This window comes from Physella acuta, unplaced genomic scaffold (assembly GCF_028476545.2).
Source record: "Physella acuta isolate Inbredline_101_S28 unplaced genomic scaffold, ASM2847654v3 ptg002238l, whole genome shotgun sequence".
Taxonomy (NCBI): domain Eukaryota; kingdom Metazoa; phylum Mollusca; class Gastropoda; family Physidae; genus Physella; species Physella acuta.
Window position 1 is genome coordinate 16,757 of NW_026733738.1, and position 20,227 is coordinate 36,983.

The 20,227-nt window shown below is 35.2% G+C and overlaps 2 protein-coding genes across 2 annotated transcripts; one reads left to right on the plus strand and one right to left on the minus strand.

Moving 5' to 3' along the window:
• Window positions 1-2,205: 2,205 nt before the first annotated feature.
• LOC131932635 (uncharacterized) lies at window positions 2,206-11,519 on the minus strand. Its single transcript, XM_059289573.1, has 8 exons — window positions 11,483-11,519; window positions 9,998-11,027; window positions 9,316-9,431; window positions 7,846-7,904; window positions 5,867-6,045; window positions 3,824-3,923; window positions 2,755-2,889; window positions 2,206-2,510 (listed from the first exon to the last, which is right to left on the minus strand). The coding sequence occupies exons 2-8, from the start codon at window positions 10,938-10,940 to the stop codon at window positions 2,477-2,479; spliced, it is 1,566 nt and encodes a 521-aa protein (XP_059145556.1). The 5' UTR covers window positions 10,941-11,027; window positions 11,483-11,519; the 3' UTR covers window positions 2,206-2,476.
• A 2,109-nt stretch (window positions 11,520-13,628) lies between these two features.
• Window positions 13,629-18,496, plus strand: LOC131932634 (epithelial membrane protein 1-like). The gene is made up of 4 exons (XM_059289572.1): window positions 13,629-13,772; window positions 15,172-15,413; window positions 17,380-17,535; window positions 17,877-18,496. The coding sequence occupies exons 2-4, from the start codon at window positions 15,221-15,223 to the stop codon at window positions 18,116-18,118; spliced, it is 591 nt and encodes a 196-aa protein (XP_059145555.1). The 5' UTR covers window positions 13,629-13,772; window positions 15,172-15,220; the 3' UTR covers window positions 18,119-18,496.
• Window positions 18,497-20,227: the final 1,731 nt, after the last annotated feature.

Sequence of the window (20,227 nt, forward strand, 5' to 3'; positions counted from 1 at the left end):
CTGACTATCCTTGTATTATTTCATTGATCAAACTTTCCATCCCCTTTTATAATGGACTCTACCTGCTGAGTGGTCGAGTAATAGGGCACTCGACAGCTAGCACGTAGGTGTCTCGAGTTCGAATCTCGTATTGCTTAGTCCACCCAGCTTGATGGATACAAGTCTCACGTTATAAAGCGGCTGGACATACTGCTGACCCCACAATGCCTTCATATGCCAAGGTCAAGACACACGTCAACTCTACTTCATCTGCCCTATGGATCCTTAGGTCTGAAAGAGCAACTTTACTTAATCCTAAGTGGATAATATGAGTATGTAACACATTGAAAGTAAAATTTAACTCAACGCTAAATTCAATGTGAATGGTTGTGCATGAAAATAAACACTTAGTTTACAACACACATTTTCAAACTCCCTGTTAGTCTTTTCCTCATTATGTATTGCACATCTTTTGTATGATTAAGTGCTTTAAATAACAACATGCGTTTTAAAAGGTAAGAAACTTGTACAATTATTTTTTTGTAATAAAAAAAATCCGATTATCTCCCTTCACAAACAATGTATATAGTTATGATAACTACTTTTTCACATTCCAAAGTCTTGATAACATTATGATATTTTTATTGAAATAAATACATTTTTTACGAATCATATTGTCTACATCAATTGTTTCATATAAATAGGCTACATGTGCACTTAATTAAAATCTATTTATCCCGGTTTAATTTGACTTCATTATATAAAATCGAGTTAAAACTAATTCACATGTGTTATAGAACAATGTGTTGTATAATAAAATATCGTTTTTATGAAGCATTTTTTTTATTATATTAGCTTATTTTTATATTGCTGTTTCAATTCAACACGCCATTCTTATCTAACACTCCCTATAACATTTTGAGTACAAATTTAAAAAAAAAAAAAAAAAATAAAAGAACTTTGCATTCACTCGCTATTACAAAAAATAGGCAGCCTTTTTTTTTAGTCAGTTCTTTGCACTGAATTAATAACTGTAATAGTTGATCGAAGCAGGGTAGAAAAAGAATTACCTGTTCCCGTATGTAACTAATTTTGTAGCTTATTGTGTTACGTGTACTCACAAATATTGTTAATTTTAGTGTTAAATAGTTGATGAAAACTAAGGCGTGTACGCCTGCATTTTTCATATTAAACATGTCAGATTGTTGTTGATATAGTTCGTTTTTTTTTTGTTTTTAGGAAGAAGATATTCTTTTTAAGACTCTTCAGAGTTAGTTACAGATAAATAAGTTTGTTGGTAATTTCAGTGAAAACGTGCTACTTTATGGTTAACATAGAGTAGATATAATATTACTAAATATTTTCATTAAATGTAAGCGACAAGCTGGCTGAGACGATATATGAACGTGTTAGACTACTACGTGGATAAAACAAATGATAATCTCGCTTCTTGTGTCCTGATTTGTTTCTTGTATATTACATTGCATATTACCACCATGCTTTTTAAATAAAAGCAAGCATATTGCATCAAAGCGGGGTGGAATCAAGGATTTAATACTATCTGAAGACTACAGGGTATAAACCATATGTGTCACAGTTTTTTATGTTTGAAAAAAAAAACAGATTTTGTGTTTGAGATCAATTGTTGTTCCATTGTAGCATGATTTGATTTTAAGATCCTAAATATTGAGAGAATATTTGTGGTTTTACGCTTTCATATTTGTATATAGATATAAATATGATGGGGCGGCGTGGCCTAAGCAATAGATATCTAGGCTGCTAACCGGTAAGTCTCAAGTTCGAATCCGGGTACAAGTCAGTAGAACGTCATTGAGTTCACCCAGTTATGATGGGCACCTAACTGGTGTTATGGAAAGTCTAAGCGTCTTGGCAAAGTGCTGACCACACTTTCCCTTCATATTCCGAGGTCAGGAAACATATGGCACTAACTCAAAGAATTGAAAAAAGAGGAAATCTGTGGTTCTTAATTCCGTGTGGACTTAATCTAAGCTCCATGTCTCTTTGGTAGTCATCACGTTTTTAGCAACAGCAAGTTTTGATTTACAAGAAAGTAGAACTTACGATCATGTGTCACTTACAATCAACTTTAATTAACATCAGAATGAAAATACAGACACCACGCTAATTATTTCAGATAAAGAAAAAAAAAATAACTATCCATTCAACTTATTACAACTTTATTTAAATCGTGAGTTTGATACTGCGAGTTGATACATTGCGATATATGCATTATTCCTTTATAATCAGTTTTTAATTTATCTGTTTAAAGGGATTCAGCCATTACCAACTGTAAAATAAATCTATACAGCAACATTCCTCCCTTTGTTAGATTAATGATACACCCGAGTCTTAAAGTTCTCATAAGATTTCAATCAACATCTCCCCAACAACGATACTATCCAACAAGCTAAACATATATTTTTGTAAGGCTTGACGTATTACATTAAAACAAATTATAATCTTTCAGTTCTTTTCTTTATTTCTTTGGGAGACAGTCTACTTTTTTGAACCTGAAAAAGGTGAATAAATATATATTAATAAATTTTTTTTATAATATCATGCTTTTTTGCACTAGAAATAAACTTATTTATTTAAATTAATTATGTTGCACTGCTATTTTTATAGCTCTTTTTAAAAATCACCAGACGCTTATAATATTTAATCAGGGTATTCAATATATGTATATGTTTGATATTTGTGTGTGTATCTGTGTGTTGCTTGTGTATGTATTTGTGTAAAAAAGTAAAATTTAACCTTTTACACAGCAGAACTGATATCAATACACAAACTGTACAGCAGATGACCAGCAGTAAAATAAATGGACTGTTTGCAAGGAAGTCACCGGTATTTTGTTTCGTGCAACTGATCAACGTCTTACGATTGGCGCACCTGGTAAGATATTTTTTAAAATAAAAATCTGGATTGGTTTGGTATTACCCGTTTTTTCGGCATACACAAATTAGACTCATTAGCTCAAAGATACAATGTATATTGATTTAAAGAATCTTACGTGACAAAATATTGATTTTAGATACATATTTATATATTACACATGTAACCGGCAATTTAAAAAACAGGCATTTTTTTAGAATACCTAGTCAATGTAAATAATGCCAGAAATGGGTGGTCAAAGTATTAAATACCACTAATTTCTATCATATTTTATACATTTCCTAGCCATTGTATAGAGTAGCATGTAACAAAGAGGCAGAGTGTAGAATATGCCTTCTCATCATGGCATTCTGCTATGTTTGTTAGTGTGAGTGTTAGGGAGAAGATGGGGCAACAAGTAGTAACAACTCGGATTTCTTTGTTCTCCCAATAAAGATTTCCTGATGTTGATTTTGTATTTTTTATTTCATTTGTTTATTGTTTGTTACTAAAATCTTTTAAAATTATGGCATTTCACACTTTGCAAGAGCACTTGATGTCATTATTTATAAGCCTAGTTTTAGAATTGTTATATAAAATAAGCAAAGATGTATTGAAATTATAGATAACGCCATATAGGGTGTAAGAGTAAGCCATGTAAGGAGTAGGTCATACACAAAGTGGGGCATACACAGATAGGGCCATACAAAGAGTGGGCCATACAAAGTGTGGGCCATACACATAGTGGGCCATACATAGAGAGGGCCATACACATAGTGGGCCATACATAGAGAGGGCCATACAAAGAGTGGGCTATACAAAGTGTGGGGCATACACATAGTGGGCCATACAAAGAATGGGCCATGCAACGATTGAGTCATACAAAGAGAAGCCATACGTTTTACGTGTATACAATGTGCAGTAGCCATACAAAAACACCACATGCCATCACCTGCTACAAGGTCCTGATGCCTTCTCCGTCTGACAGTGTTTTGAACACATGTTTTCCAATGAACATTTTTCCTGCATCTCCTTCGTCACGTTCTCTATAGCTGGAGTAGAAGATATGTAAACAAGTTTCGTGTGGGGATTCAAGCATTGGGTAACAAAAAGCACGTGTATTCTAGCTTTAAGGTCTCGAGTTCGAATCCTGCGCTGATTTGCAGCAATCAGATGTGTACTTGGGGTCGGCGTGGTCGAGTAGGTAAAGCTCTTGGTTGCTAAATCGAAAAGTCTCGAGTTCGAACCCTCGGGCAGATGAGGCTCGTTAGCTAGGGACAGCCACTTTCTAGGAGAGACAAATCCAAAATCAAACAACTGTTGCCTTGTAGTTTGTTCTTGGTTTGACAAAGGCTATGGAAGCAAATCCAAAAAGAAAAGCAGGCTGAAATCGTAGTCAATGGCCTCAATGGCGCATAACCAGTTGATACGTATCCTTGATTTGTGTTGGAGGCGTGGTCGAGTCGGCAAAAGCTCAAGGTTGATAAATTCGAAAAAGTCTCCAGTTCAAACCCTCTGGCAGATAAAGCTCGATCTCTTCCAACACTAAAAATTAATAACGACGAAGAAAAAGATGTGTACTTTAACTGCGTTGTATCGTCAAAATGACACAGTAGTCATTCCACAACCCAGTTGTAAGTCTAGATGCGAGAAAGTGATGAACTATACTTCAGTTGTATTATTAACTATTTGGTCTAAAAGTATACAGTCGACAAAACCTTTAAATGTTGAGATCACTAAACTGGTTTTGCAATTTTAATAAATTAATCACTGTTAAAATTCTCCATTTTATCTTTGGAATAGTTTTCCAATGACTCATTTAACTTAAACACACGTAATCTCTCTATATATATAAAGCAATGTATGTGTGTGTGTGTGTGTGTCTGTGTGTGTGTCTTTTATGCATTACCACACCACTTATCACATCGCCGTCGAACTTTGGGAAGTTGTTGTGAATATTCCTGGGGAAGTTTCTGCGGAAAAAAATATTTCAAATTCGCAGGGGTGGCGCCCCGGCAGGGCGCGATTTGTTTTTTCTCTATATACGGTATATAAAAATAAAAGTCGATTTTAGTTTGACAGCGCTCACCCTATAGCCATGAGACTTTAGGGAGTTGATTAGAACACTCTAGCGAAGTGTTCTGTAAAAAAAAATCATTTTTAATTTCGCAAGGGCGGCGCCACGTGAGGGTGCGATTTTTCTCTATATACGGTATATAAAAATAAAAGTCGATTTTGGTGTGACACCGTTATCCGATAGCCATGAGACTTCGAGGGAGTTGATTAGAACAATTCAGGGAAGGGTTCTGTAAAAAAATCCTTTTTTTAAATTTCGCAAGGGCGGCGCCACGGGAGGCTGTGATTTTTCTCTATATACAGTTTATAAAAATAAAAGTCTATTTCGGTTTCACACCGTTCATCCGTGTACCATGAAACTTTGGGGAGATGATTAGATCACTCAATGGTAGGGTTCTGCAAAAAAATATTGTTTAATATTGCAAGAGCGGCGCCCTCCGGGGGGGGGGGGGGACGATTTTTTTCCTCTATACAAGGTATATAAAAAATAAAAATCGGATGCGGTTCATCCGAGTGCCATGAAACTTTAGGGAGTAGATGAGAATACTCCCGAGAATATTTTTGCGAAAAAGAAAACTAAAGTTTCTTATGGGCGGCGCCATATTTGGTACAACTTTCGTCAATACACGGTTTGGCGCCCTGAGTATTATAGTCAATAAAATAAAGATGCATTCATAATTTCTGATTTCAATATTGTAAAACAGCTTCAACTGAAAGAAGATATGTCCTGGGTATTTATGCGATACTTCACATGGGATATTAATGTTTTCGTTTTAACATAGCTTCTCAAATCTTTACCAACCCTTAACCATCTAGTAACACTAGCTGTTTCCAAACAAATAAATCCACTCTATTTATCTTTACATTACCATTACCCCATTCATAACGGTACCACTGTCACTCACTTAACACTAATTACCTGAAGCGACGGTTGTTACGTAAGTCTCATTAAGATGATGAAGATCAATACTTGGGATAGTCTCAAGATATGACACGACCCTCTCCAAGTCAGTCTTTAGCTTTGTTGTGTCTATGATAAACCCCGTTGATAGGCTCGGCTGTAGGATAACGTTGTAGTCTATCAAGGTGCTCCCGGGTCTAAGATTTAAGCAATAAAGATTTGAGATTTTTAGGAGGCCAAATAAAGAATGAAAACAGAATATACTTGAAATATATGTATACATTACACACAGCCTTAACCATATGGAATTGTACCAGCGTTTCCTCAGGCATCTCCCTGAGCGAAATAGAATTTATATAGAAAATATATACTTTTAGCAGTGTCCCCCCCCCCTCGGAAATATCAAGTGCCCCCACCCCCCGGAGAAAAAAGTCTGGAAAAAACACGGAATTGAACTGCGTGGCCTAGGGGTAGAACACTAGACTGCTAATCCAAAAGTCTCGAGTTCGAATCCGGGTTCAGGTTAATATAACGTCCATGAGTCCACGTTAGGCATAGTGCTGACCACTTTATACCTTCCTATGCCGAAGTCAATGAAACAGGTGAAATCTATTTCAGCTGCTCATGGAACGACACTTTCGAAAGCTGAATTTTTAACTATGTGTATACTTTACAAACGCTTTTAACCGTCATCATTTTAAAAACTGTATGTAAAGTTTTCAACATTTTCTTTAACAAATACATGCTTCTACTGTATTCTAAATTAGACAATTTTTCAACTATTGTTCTGTTTATTAATAATAAAAAATATTCCTTCTCCTTATCATATTTGACCTCTAATTCTAGTCCTAACGTCATAAGCTATTCACGTTTAGTAATATACGTGTTAACATTAAGTGGCATGAATAATTTCCACGCATTTACATCCGTTTGTTTTCACCTGGAATATTCCCCCCCCCCCACCACCATTCCACACCCAGTGAAAATACCGTAGGACAATAGGACAATCCCTAGTTTCTTACACATTAAAAAAAAAAAAACAAAAAAAAAAAAAAAAAAAAAACACACTAGCATTTTAAACAAACTACGGCCTATATTCGAAATTATTTTTACCTATGTTATCAATGGCTAATTTTCAAGTACGCGTCAAAACTAGGGAAAGTGACAGGTAAAGTGTCCTTGGATTAATTTACGGCAGGTAATATTAAAAAAAAAATCTATAACAGGCCATATATCTGATATCTGTATAATAATATCATGTACATTCTTATCCCCTTCTGACACGGCGTACACATTTGTACACATGACATTTGACCGTATTGTTTCCACCGTATAAATAGGTATCTTGACAATGTGTATTCGTGAAAATCTTTCCGATATTGTAAGCATGAACTTTTTGTTACGTCCTTTTTTACCACGCGAAATAAAGCTCAATCTATCAAGTTATTAAGTCATCCTAAAGTGATGGTGTTGATGACTGCAGTCAGGTGAAGTAGTTGGTTAACAGTGTTTCATTCAGACTTTTTTCTCCGGGGGTAGGGGGCACTTAATTTTTTTTAAGGGGGGGGGGGGAGGGAAGGACACTACATTTTCCGGGGGTGGTGGTTGATGCGGACACTGATAAAAGTATATGTTTTCTATATAAATTCCATTACTTTCGGGGGTGGGGCGGTTTACTTTCGCCCACCACCCCCACCCCCACCCCGGACTCGCGAGGGGAGGGGTGCCTAACCTGTACATACATTAACCCTAACCTGTATGGGGACGTACAATCAAACACACTAAGGACTATTCTAATTACTGCAAGTATTCTCTATTTAAACTATAATTACACAATATAATAGTATGGACATAACTACAATTAAAAAATTAAAACGATATTCAAATCCCAGATCTCTACCTTTGTTAATTCCATTTATAACAGGGGCCATAATTGAGGTCTTATCGTAAGGAGTTACAAGCTGTAAATCTTATTTGTTTACTTATGGTAAACCTACCTGAAACCTAAAATCTCAATCCTCTTGAAATCTGTCACGTTTTCGTAGGCTGAGCTTAACTGTAGTAGGAGTTAGACAAACGAATAATTGATATTCGATTGCAAGTTATACTTCATTGTTATACACACATGCAGAGGCGTAGCGAGAGGGGGGCAGGGGTGCAGACCGCACCGGGTGACACCAAGGCAAAAAATAGCAAAATATATACAGAAAAATTATAATTTCACTTAATTAAATGATTAATTAGAGTGAATTAAATAGTTTTTAAGAGCAAAGTGGACAAATCCCGATACGGGGGGAGTGTGGGGGGGGGGGGCGGGGGGACACCATGAGGTGAAGAACCGGGTGCCACTCGACCTCGCTATGCCACTGCACACCTTTTTAAGACTTGAAATATTTTAGTTCATTAATCTGCGTTGTTATTCGTTAAGGTTATAACTTACAATTACATGTTAAGCTTAATTTATGTTTTATTTTTTAAATAAATGTGAAATCCATTTTTTTAGAAATGTGAAATCCACATTACCACACACACGATTTGAAAAGAATTTAATCAACATTATTTTTTTTTTAAATCGTCTGTTACCATTTGCACCAAACTGCTACCCTTCTATTCACATGTTTCTCTAATCAAGTATCCATTACTCCTTCCACTCACCAATCAATCACTATATCCTCTCTTTTATCCAGTACTCCATCTTCTTCTTCTTCTTCTTCGTTCTTAATTTTTAGTGTTGGAAGGGATCGAGCCTTATCTGCCAGAGTGTTTGAACTCGAGACTTTTTTCGAATTGATCAACCATGAACTTTGCCGACTCGACCATGCTTCCATCACAATTAAGGATTACGTGTCAACTGGTTATGCGCCATTGAGGCAATTGACTCCGATTTCAGCCTGCTTTTCTTTATGGATTTGCTTCCATAGCCTTTGTCCAACCAAGAACAAACTACAAGGCAGCAGTTGTTTGATTTTGGAGTTGTCTCTCCTAGAAAAGTGGCTGTCCCCAGCTAACGAGCCTCATCTGCCCGAGAGTACTCCATCAATTCAAGAAATTATTCATATCCTTTTAATAACCAAAACTTAAATCAACCAAGTTTCCACCATTGTATCCATTCGAGTATCAACCACTACATCCACTCGAGTATGCACCACTCTATCCAAGCAATTAGCCACATATCCACTTAAGTTTCCATCACTCTATCCACTGAAGCATCCATCACTATAGCCACTCAATTATCCACCATTCTATCCACTCGAGTATCAACATATCCACTCAAGTATCCACCACTTATTCACTCATTTGTCCACCACTATATCCACTGAAGTATCCACCACTATATCCGCTCAAAGAAATACCATACGCACTCAAGTATCCTCGACTGTATAATCCTCACTCCACCCCCTCCCACACCCATTAATCCACTAAATAATTTAACTCTACAGGCAACTAATTAAACAACTAAATATCACCTGATCCGAGTATCTCCGTGCCGCTTCGGTAAACTCCGGAGATTTGCTGTCACTCAACCGCTCAACAAAATCATCGCCTGATTTCAACTCAAAATTCAGCTTCAGTTCACCATCTTCTAAAATACATCAATATAATTATTATTGTGTATATAAGGTAATGTTTTTTATTGAATTATTCTCTTAAAAGACGATAGTGTTTCGGTAAACTATGCGAAATTTAAAATTTTAACAGGTGAGTTAGTGTTTACGGGACAGAGTGGTATAGCGGTAGAGAGCTGTGCTGCTAAGTCCCGAGTTCGAATCCGGGTTCATGTCAAGTAGACCGTCCCTGAGTCCACCAAACTCTGATGGATACCTAACTCACGTTAGGGAAAGTAAAGGCGGCTGGGCATAGTGCTGGCCACACTATCTCTTCATATGCCGAGGTCCCAGATACTTCACTTGCCCTATAGACCGTCAGGTTTGAAAAGGGAAATTTAAGTTAGTGTTTATTTTTTTTAAATCGTAGTTAATCTTAAAAAGAGATATTTTGTATATATATATATATATATATATATATATATATATATATATATATATATATATATATATATATATATATATATATATATATATATATATATATATATATATATATATACTATGAGAACTTTGAAAAGTGTTACTAGAGTCTAGTGTTTACCAATATCTTCATTGTTCTCAATCTGGATCAAACTCTCAGATGTTCGTGTGTTTGTTTCTACGGGCAAGCTTAATCCTACATTAACATGCGCAGTCTCGACTTTACCATCTTGTGTCTTCTTGTCAAATACACCCGTTCCTAATAGATTCGATTCTTGTAATGTATCGCTTTGGTTCATAAAATCGGAGGTAATACCATTATTGGGTTCATCAGTTATGGGTATCGAATCCCTTATAAGATCAGATTCGATGGTAGCTGGAGTATCGTTCTTCAACAGGTACCCGACTGTTGAATTTTTGTCAGCATCAGTAAGGTCTAATGTCGAGTACCCCGTTATACCCTGTTCAGTATAATCAGAGTAGTCTTCTAATGCGTCGCGTTTTCTCTTTCTCTGTCCTGTACCATTATTGGGTAGTGGAGAAGTAATCGGTAAAGGAGGTTCTGTTTTTGTAGTATCAGGTACAGTGGGTTGTTTAGCTTCGGTAGTTGTTGCTTCGGCGGCTGTCGTTTCGGTAGTTGTCGTTTCGGCGGCCGTCGCTTCGGTGGTGGTTGTAGTTTCTGAATCTGTCACGGGCTCGACGGGTTGCTTGCCTACCGTTGTTTTCATCGTCGTCTGATCAGTCGCAATGCCGTCGTTTCTCTCCGTGGTTGCGACGTTGACTTGCCCGCCCCCAGGCTTCCCCGGATGTACTGTGGTTGTGATTGTATCAATACGGCTCACTTTCGTCGTCGGCTTTTTCGTCGTCGTCGATGCCGGCGTATTTTCCCGGTAGTCGGCGGTGTTGTCGATCTTGGTGACGGTGACTCTGAGTTTAGTAATACAGGACGCCCCTTGCCCGTGGAATTCGAGGGTCTTATTCTTAGCTTTCTCTTCAAGAGAGTGCGACGTACGCACACAAATAGTGCACACGATGCACACCAAAACTTGGTGTATATTCTTCATTATTCGTGTTCTACACTAGATCAACTCTTACTGCGGTTATCGCTGGTGTATATGTATTCAATTTCTCGACATTGTAGAATTCCCTACCTGAAATATAATGATCATTCAATGCCGAAATATATTTAATGTAAATGTTTAGTTCAGCTGAAATTTGAATGTTAAAATAATACTGCTGACCAAAGTCTTTCATGTATATGTAGACACTCCATCACAATACTTTATAATTGTATTATTACACAGATGTAATTTTAAAAATGCTTTACTATAAAGACAAACGTTGATTATTATGTAGATAAATCTGGACGCTGATCTAGATACAAGTTTATAATTTTTAATATATTTAGCAAGGAAAGTTAAACAACTTTAGATCGAGTAAGAAAAGAATAATCTGTTTAGGAAAGTATTCACCAAACCATTAACTAGACAAAATAACATTTTACGCACCCGAGTATAACACAACAAACCAGCTAATCACAAAGCTAAGCTAAAAAAAAACAACAATGTTACAAGTTTGCTTGTATGTATCAAAATATTCTACTAACCTAACTCATCAATGCGTTTTTTTTTAAAGAAACGATTTTATACACAGCGTTGAAACGTATTTTGATACAATACTAAACTTTGAAGGTGAAAACCTTCCTTTTCTTAGTGCACAAGTTTACCCAACGGGAATTACCGATCCTGTAATAGATTGTACGAGGTTTTCTTCTTTGTTCTTAAATTGTTATGTTGGGTTGGATTTCCTTCAAGACAATTGAGGTTAACGTATTTTTAATGCGCCATATGGGCCATTGATTCCGTTTTTAGGCAGCTTTTCTTTCTGGGTTTGTTTTTATTGCCTTTGATCATACAAGAACAAACTACAAGGCAATACATGTTTGCTTTTGGAATTTTCTCTCCTAGATTGGTTTCTGTCTTCAGATATCGAGCCTCATCTACCGGGAGGGGGAATGATGGGGGGGGGGGGGGGTGGTGGAACTTAAGACGGACTTTAAAGTTTAGCAACAATGAGCTTTACCGACCCAACCACGCCGATTCCTATTGTACAATATAATTCAACTTATTTTATCGACCTTTTTTTTCAATCTCAATTTGGATAACTAAATTTTTACTCAAGGTTAGAAGGGTATTTAAACTTGAGATATTAAGTTAAGTTTCTAAAGAAAGAGTGGAGAAACCAAAGAGAGGTGTGTGTGGGGGGGGGGGGTGTAAAGTTGTATTGGACAGTGTCTCGACATGCCGGGTTAATTGTTGTCTTGGTTGCCTAAGAAATTTGGCCTTGAACACTTACTGAATAGTAGAGCGTATTGTGTAGCCTTCTTTTTTACTTCGTGTTTGTTTCATGGAAGTGATTTCCTTCAACATAATTCAGTATTACTTATCAAATTTTGATATGCTATATAAGCCAAGAACTGCGATTTCTGCCTGCTTAACTTTCTGGATTTGCTTTCATAGCCTTTGTCAAAACAAGGACACACAAGGCAGCAGTTGTCTGATTTTGAAGCCGTCTCTCCTAGTTGGGTTGCTGCACCAAGCTATCTAGCCTCATAAAATGTGGGTTTGAACTCGGGTCTTTCAGTTTAGAGTTTACCGACCCGACCAAGCCAATCCCTTACACTAAAGTTATTGCATGCATATAAATATCGATTAAGTCCTTAATAGAACTGCATACATTTACAAATATATTTTATGTCATGAAATATGTTAAGGTATTGTAATGCATTATTATTTACTCTCTACTTTCTCGTCTAAAACGTTTACAGGCCGAACCTTTGAAACCTCGATAGATCTACGAGCTTAAAATCAATAATGTTTAAAAAAAAAAAATTATATGCTTAGAACTTTATGTAAATTAATTGATTAGCTTAACCATGTGTAATTTCAATGCATTTCAGTGCGATTTTACAATAACTACTCATTTATTATAGCTTAGGAAACTGTCTTAATAAAATGAACCGCCAATTCCATAAAAATAATGTTCGTTTTTCAGTGTGATACCAGATTTTCTCTCAAAACAGTTAAAGAAAATTGACTTAGTGAGTCAGAGAGTCACTTTTGCATGTTTGACCATGGGATGATGGTGCTAAATCTTGGAATAAAGCACCCCCCTCCGTCTCCCCCAATTACCACCACCACAACCATCTCGTCCGAATAGTAGTACGCTATATTAACAATTTTAGTAAAAAACAAATGTTTTTTTTTACATAAAAACGATACAATTATTTCTTTTGTGAGTTTGTAGTTAAGAATGAACACACTAATAATTTTTTTACACAAAATTTATACAGGTAATACACATGCATTTTTCTATTATGAGTTTGTAGTTTTGACTGATCAGCTCCGTATTCTAACACACTAATACGATACTTTTTTTTATACACAAAAGCTTTGTAGGCAATACACATTTTTTATATTGTGAGTTTTTAGTTAACAATGATCAGCTACATATTATTCTAACACACAAATACAATACTAATCTTTTTTGCACAAAATCTATACAGGCAGTACACATTAATTATATTATGAGTTTGTAGTTTTTAGACTGATCAGCTCCATATTCTAACACACTAATACACTTCCCAGTGTCCCGTAATTAGACCGTAGCACGGCGGTTAGACTGCCACCCCATGCTACAATAAAACCCACCCCGTCCCATACCGTAACCAAATGTCGCTGTTATCGATTGGACCCGCGTCTCTGGTTAAGGCTGGCTTGGCTTTTGTGTTACCTGTTACAGAAACTCGGCATTGGATATTTCCTAGAAGGTAAACTGAAACTAAACTGAAACTAAATCAGAACAACTGCATTCGTTTCTTCGAGTACAAGATTCAGGTATTTTGTTTTATTTTTTATTTTTTTCTATTACTTCTAGTTAAACATTGAGTACACAGGAAGAGGTAAATGAACTGTGAATTACATTTCATTACACGTTTGTTGTTTGAAGGATTTTGTTAGTGTTTGTGAAACGTGTGTTGCAAGCACACTGTTGTGTTGTAACATTGCCAAGAAAAAGTTAATGTGTCGCGTTTTTAAATATAATGCAATATGCTTTTAAAGGAAATGTATAAGTTAAGCAAATACATATATTGATATATAAGCCTGCATGTATTCATGTTTTGTTAATATCTACGTACTGTACAATTATTCCTACATTTAAATAAATAGCATGTATGAATATATGCATTATATATATACATACATATATATATATATATATATATATATATATATATATATATATATATATATATATATATATATATATATATATATATTTATATACATATATATGTCATGTGGATTTCGGTTTCAAAATGGCAGTAATACAATTTATTGTACCCTATCCCCTGTTGTAAATTGTAACACATTCCTTTGTTCAAAGGTTAAGGGGACCAAAGTTTAAGATTCCAATACAAAAAAAAAAAACAACCCCGCACAATGTGTTTTTTTAAAGATAGTGTACAGAAATGAAACGACGGGTTGTTTTATAATGACAAACGTGCACTTAAGGTTTTAACAAGTTTTTTTTTTTAAGATATGATCTATTGACTTAAGTATAGCATACACACTCATGCACACACGTACACGTACACACACACACTTACACAAACATACACACTTCTAAAAAAAACACACGCATGCACATACAAAACTACACAACGACACACACACACACACTTCTTCCACTCTACACGTATATTTGAGTAATTAACACAGGTGTTAAGTCAAACATTTTAATTCTGGAATTGTGTGTAGACGTTGTTTTTTTAAATGTATATATTTTTGGGTTTAAATGTCCTTACATCTCTTATTCAATTTTTATGGGGTTCGGAGTTGGGTTATCCATAGCAAATTTATAAAAATATTTTTAGTATGCTAAACATTTCCTATTTTTGTAAACTAACAAGGGAGTGTGCATCCAGGTCATTTCGCGCATTGGCCGGCCAATGAACGAAATATGTTGTCAACCTTAAGCTATTCTGACATTGGCTAATTGAGCCGGCCAATACGTACAGCCTAATGGGGATTTGGCGTTAATATTATATATATATATATATATAAATATAAATAAATAAATATATATATATATATATATATATATATATATATATATATATATATATATATATATATATATATATATATATATATATATATATATATATATATATATATATATATATATATATATATATATATATATAAAATGAAACCATGCATATATTTGCAGGACAGACGCTTATTCGATTACAGGTATTTAATTTCCCATCAGCCTTAAGATGTCTCTCCCGGAAGGAGCCAGTGCTGGGACTGTTCTGGCTGTGCTGATGCTGTTTGTTGGCTCTCTGCTACACATCATTGGGCTGTCCACGACAGAGTGGTCAGTGAGTAACAACGAACAGGGTTCGTCCAGCTCTGGACTGTGGAAAGAATGTTTGAACGGGAAATGTGAAGACCGCAAGGACACGAAAGGTAAATCGTGGTCATTGTCTTTATCTTTTCCCATTCGTGCTCAACACATGGCAGTGGCGTAGCCAGGATCGTCTCAAGGGGGGTTCCAATTTTTACCCGTGGACAAGCTTTCGATTTGCACCCCCCCCCCTCCCCTCAGACTTTTGATTTGCACCCTCCCCTCATACTTTATATATATACCCCCCCTGCCTACGCCACTGACACATAGGACAGATGAAGTAGAGCTCATATCTTTCAGTGATCTCTGTATATAAACAGATAGCGCGTTCAGCAGTATGCCCAGCCGACTTTGCTTTCCCTAACAATAGCTAGGTACCTTGGGTGGACTCAATATACTGACTTGAAAAAGGAATTGAACTCGAGACTTTCAGGTTAGCTAAGCCACACCTTCCCCTATTTGTTATGTGTAAAAGTACCGCTTTCTTAAACAAAGTCCGCAGGGTTAATTTCAGACATTTTCTCCAAGGAAATTATGCACTTGAAACTTTTCTTGTGACCACATTGGTAAATGCATAAATTTATATTAAGAATCAAACAGTTTTTCTCTTTCGAGTGGTCGAGTTGGTAACAGTATTCCCCACTACAGTTACCTGAAAGAAACACTGAAAGCACCATACGTTTAATTGTGTCCTTTATTAAATTAAACACCACAACACTATTGTATTGCTCTGAACATCAACATATTCGTATCAATAAAATCATATCAACATAGTCATAACTAAAAAAATTAATATCGATGTATTCATATCACCAAAATCATATCAATCTATTTAATAAAATTAAACCAACTTATTTATAGAGATTTAAACTAAATTAATCAAAGTCATATCAAGAAAATCACTTGACATTATTCATATAAAATAAATCACCGCGTGTGATAACCCATAATTGTAGGAAAAAAGTCACAGGAAAGAAAGTCAAATGAAAAAAGTCACAGGAAAAATGTCACACATGTGTATTTGCATGGAGTATGTTAATAGTTTTATGTATTAAGCATTCCGAAAATACTAACCGACATACGGTTAATTAAATGTAATGTAGGCCTAATCATTTTAGATAATTATCTATATGTTGTAAATCTACGTGTATGGTGTTATTTATGTGTGACGTAAACATATTTAGTCTGAAATATGTTTGTTTTAATTCCGATATAAATATGTAATATAATCAAGTAGAATGTAAAATAATGTTCCAATCTACTCAGCTTTCATCAGATTTGTTTTAAATACAAATTTCGAATTAGCCTGAAATGGAAACAGAGTTAATATGCCCCGATCCGATGCGATACAAAAGCAATCGTCATTAGTGCACAGTGTTCACAGACAAGGCCGCATTTTTTTTTAAATCTATTTTTTAATTAATTTTTGTTTTGGGTAGGCTATTCAGTTGTGTAACAAAATTTTAAAGGCTATAGTGTAAATTATGTTATAGCACGTTAACATTATATTAAAAAGATATGAGTATGATTATTATTATCATCCACAATGCTTTTAAAGTCTGTAAGTCTAAAAATTCACCACTCATATTTATAAAATACCCAACATTTTACAATTCTCAATAATTATCAGAAACCAAAAAATATTTTTTAATACACATTTTTACTTTATTTCTGTGACATTTTTCAGAATTTTTGTCCCCTTTGTGACTTTCTTTCTATGATTATTTTTCCCATTTCTATTTACCGCCAGAGTCTCTTCCAAGCATCTCTTCGGGAGTGGGAGGGGGGGGGGGGGGGTGGGGTGTGCGAAGAAAGAAATGAAATTTATACAGAAAGTATATACTTACAACAGAGTCCGCCCCCAACCTCCGAAGAAAGTCTACCGCCCCCCCCCCCCCCCGAAAATTTCAAGTGCCCCTCCCCCCCCCCCCCGGAGAAAAAAGTCTGGAAGAAACACTGTTTACCGCTCGCCTTATCCACACTAGTTTTGACGCTCAGGTTATAAATAACTCGTGATCTTGTCCACAGAGAGCATAAGGACATGCGGGGCCATGGCCATACTTGGGATGTTGGTCAGCTTTGTGGCCATCGGATTGGCTGTAGCGGACATCTATATTAGGGTCAGGGGAAGTGTATCTTCGTTGCCGTTGCCTATCATTTCAGCGGCCTGTTCCGCAATTTCATGTAAGTTTGCTAGCATGCATATTTGCGTACACACATGCAAATCAAACATATATATATATATATATGTATATATATATATATATATATATATATATATATATATATATATATATATATATATATATATATATAACTACAGTATATATATATATATATATATACTGTAGTTATATATATATATATATATATATATATATATATATATATATATATATATATATATATATATATACATCTTTTTGTATCGTATTTGTATTGTTTTCGTTTACACAATTTACTTAATAGGCCTATATGTGTTTTTGTTATGAATATACACAAAAAACATATTTCTTGTATTACAGTTGTGTTTATTGTGGTCTGCATCATCATCTGGTCCGCCACCATTGGCTCGTCCACCTACCAGTACACCTACACCGACTACACCATCCGCGTCAGCAGCTACTACCACTACAGCTTCAGCATCGGGTTCTCCTTCATCCTCAGCATCCTTGGCGGTATCATCATCGTCTCGGGTGGGGGGGTTTATCTTTACACGAGCAGGTTTATATCCAAGTCAGCTGATGTCGGAACTAGATTTACATAAATATCTAGTATTGGTTACCGTCAGTTAGTTAAACTTGTACACATTGTTAATCACATAACTGACTGAAAGTACATATATAGATCAATGATATGGGAATTAACAATTTATAAAATATAATAAAAACTAATAGTGTGTTTTTTGTGAAATAATATTAAGTATTATGTTTAAATAATTCAGTCTAAATTGTTTTATTAAATAATATTTTATTTTGTATGTACGTTTTATCATTTAATCTGATTTTACTTTGGTAAGATAATACATGCATACTCTATTACATATGTATTATGTCACATTTGTTCTGAGTTATTAGGTAAAATAATACATCTGTACTCTTTTATCCAATACTCATTAAAATTGGTTTGTAATAAAATAATTCATTTTAAATACATGATTTAACCCGTTTTCTTTTTGGCCAACTATTTTCTCAATCATTTTTTAATTTTTTTAGTTGAAAAGTACCCTAGATAGACTAGAAAACTTTGTAAACATGTAACAGAGCTACAACAGTATACAATTTAATTATCGGAATACAAAGTAAATCCATATAGCTTTCTTCTTTTTTCTCTATCCTGCCCAAGATTCATGGGACAGAGGAAGTAGATTTCATATGTTTTAGTTAGCTCGGCATGTAAGGGGATAGTGTGGTCAGCGTTATGCCCAGCCGCCTTTATATTCCTAACGTGAGTTAGGTACTTATCAGAGTTTACTGGACTCAGAGAGTTTTACTTTCTTGCACTCGAATTTAAACTGGAGCACTCAACCACTAGGCCTTTCGTTACATTAAGTTTTAGTTGTATTTCTAAACAACGAAAAAAGCAGTCATCAAAATAATTTGAAAAAATTACGAGTACTGCCAATCCCAGTAGATACCTGGCATAAGGCTGATTCCATACTTAAATAAACCGGGAGTGATCTCCCCTAGGCTTTCTCGAATATTCTTATATAACTTGGAATATAGACATGATTGTTAATTACTTAAACTTTTAAAAATAGAATAGAATCTCATAGAAAAAAGAATTGCGCTCCAAGCGAACGCCAAAACAAAATGTGCATAATAGTGCGCAATATTATTTGTACTTTATAAATTTACATGCGTTTTTTGAGAAATCGGAAATAGCGTAAATTAGTACTTCCAGTCAACGGAAATTACACAAAATTAGAAAGAAGGTAGAAAATTAGATCTTATACTTACATGTGAAATTTCATTGATCTATCTGAAATAGTACTCAAGTTGTAGGCTTTTGAAAAATTCAAAGTAGAAAAAGTACCACTTCCGGTTATCGGAAATCGCTCAAAAGTTGAAACGGATCTACGATTTTGATACAATACTTATATATGAAATTTCAGCAACCTAGCTTTAACGGTACTCAAGTAATCGTGTTTAGACACAGACAGACAGACACACAGACATACGGACAATTATGTTTTTCCGTATCAGTGAGGTGTAAAAGGTCGAGATTTGTAAAAATCTCGATTTTTTTTTGCACGATTACAATACTTTCTCTATACTTCGTATATACGAGAAAGTAAAAATGGCAAGATTTAATAAACTTAGCAAAATTAACTGTCATCAATTTTAATTTTATAAAATGACGAAAATATTTTAAAATATTACGCTCTAATATTTACCACAACCTTAACCCAAGTAAACTGTAATACAATTCATTATAAACATGTGACTTTTTTATATTTTATGTACATATATTACCGCCATCCTCCCGCGAACAGCAGATATCGCTATGTAAGAATTGAAGCGAATTTTTGCCTTTTGCAAGCCACTTCGTCGCAATGCGCCAAGCAATTGTATTGCCATGAGTTAAAGATAAACATGCGTAAGCCAGTGGTAATATTTCCTATTATTAATTCGAAATTCTGAAACAATAAAAGCAAGTCTAAATCAAAGCATAAGTAATGAGATTTAGCATTCTTGATACCGTCATATTCTTGATGATAACCATTCTGAAAACTGAATTGAAAAACGACTCAACAATCTCATTGTGCTTAAAACAGTGGCGTAGGCGGGGGGGCGGGTTAGGGGGGTCATAACCCCCCCCCCCCCCCCCATAGACCCCTCGCTCGGTATATATATAAAAAGTATGAGGGGGGAGT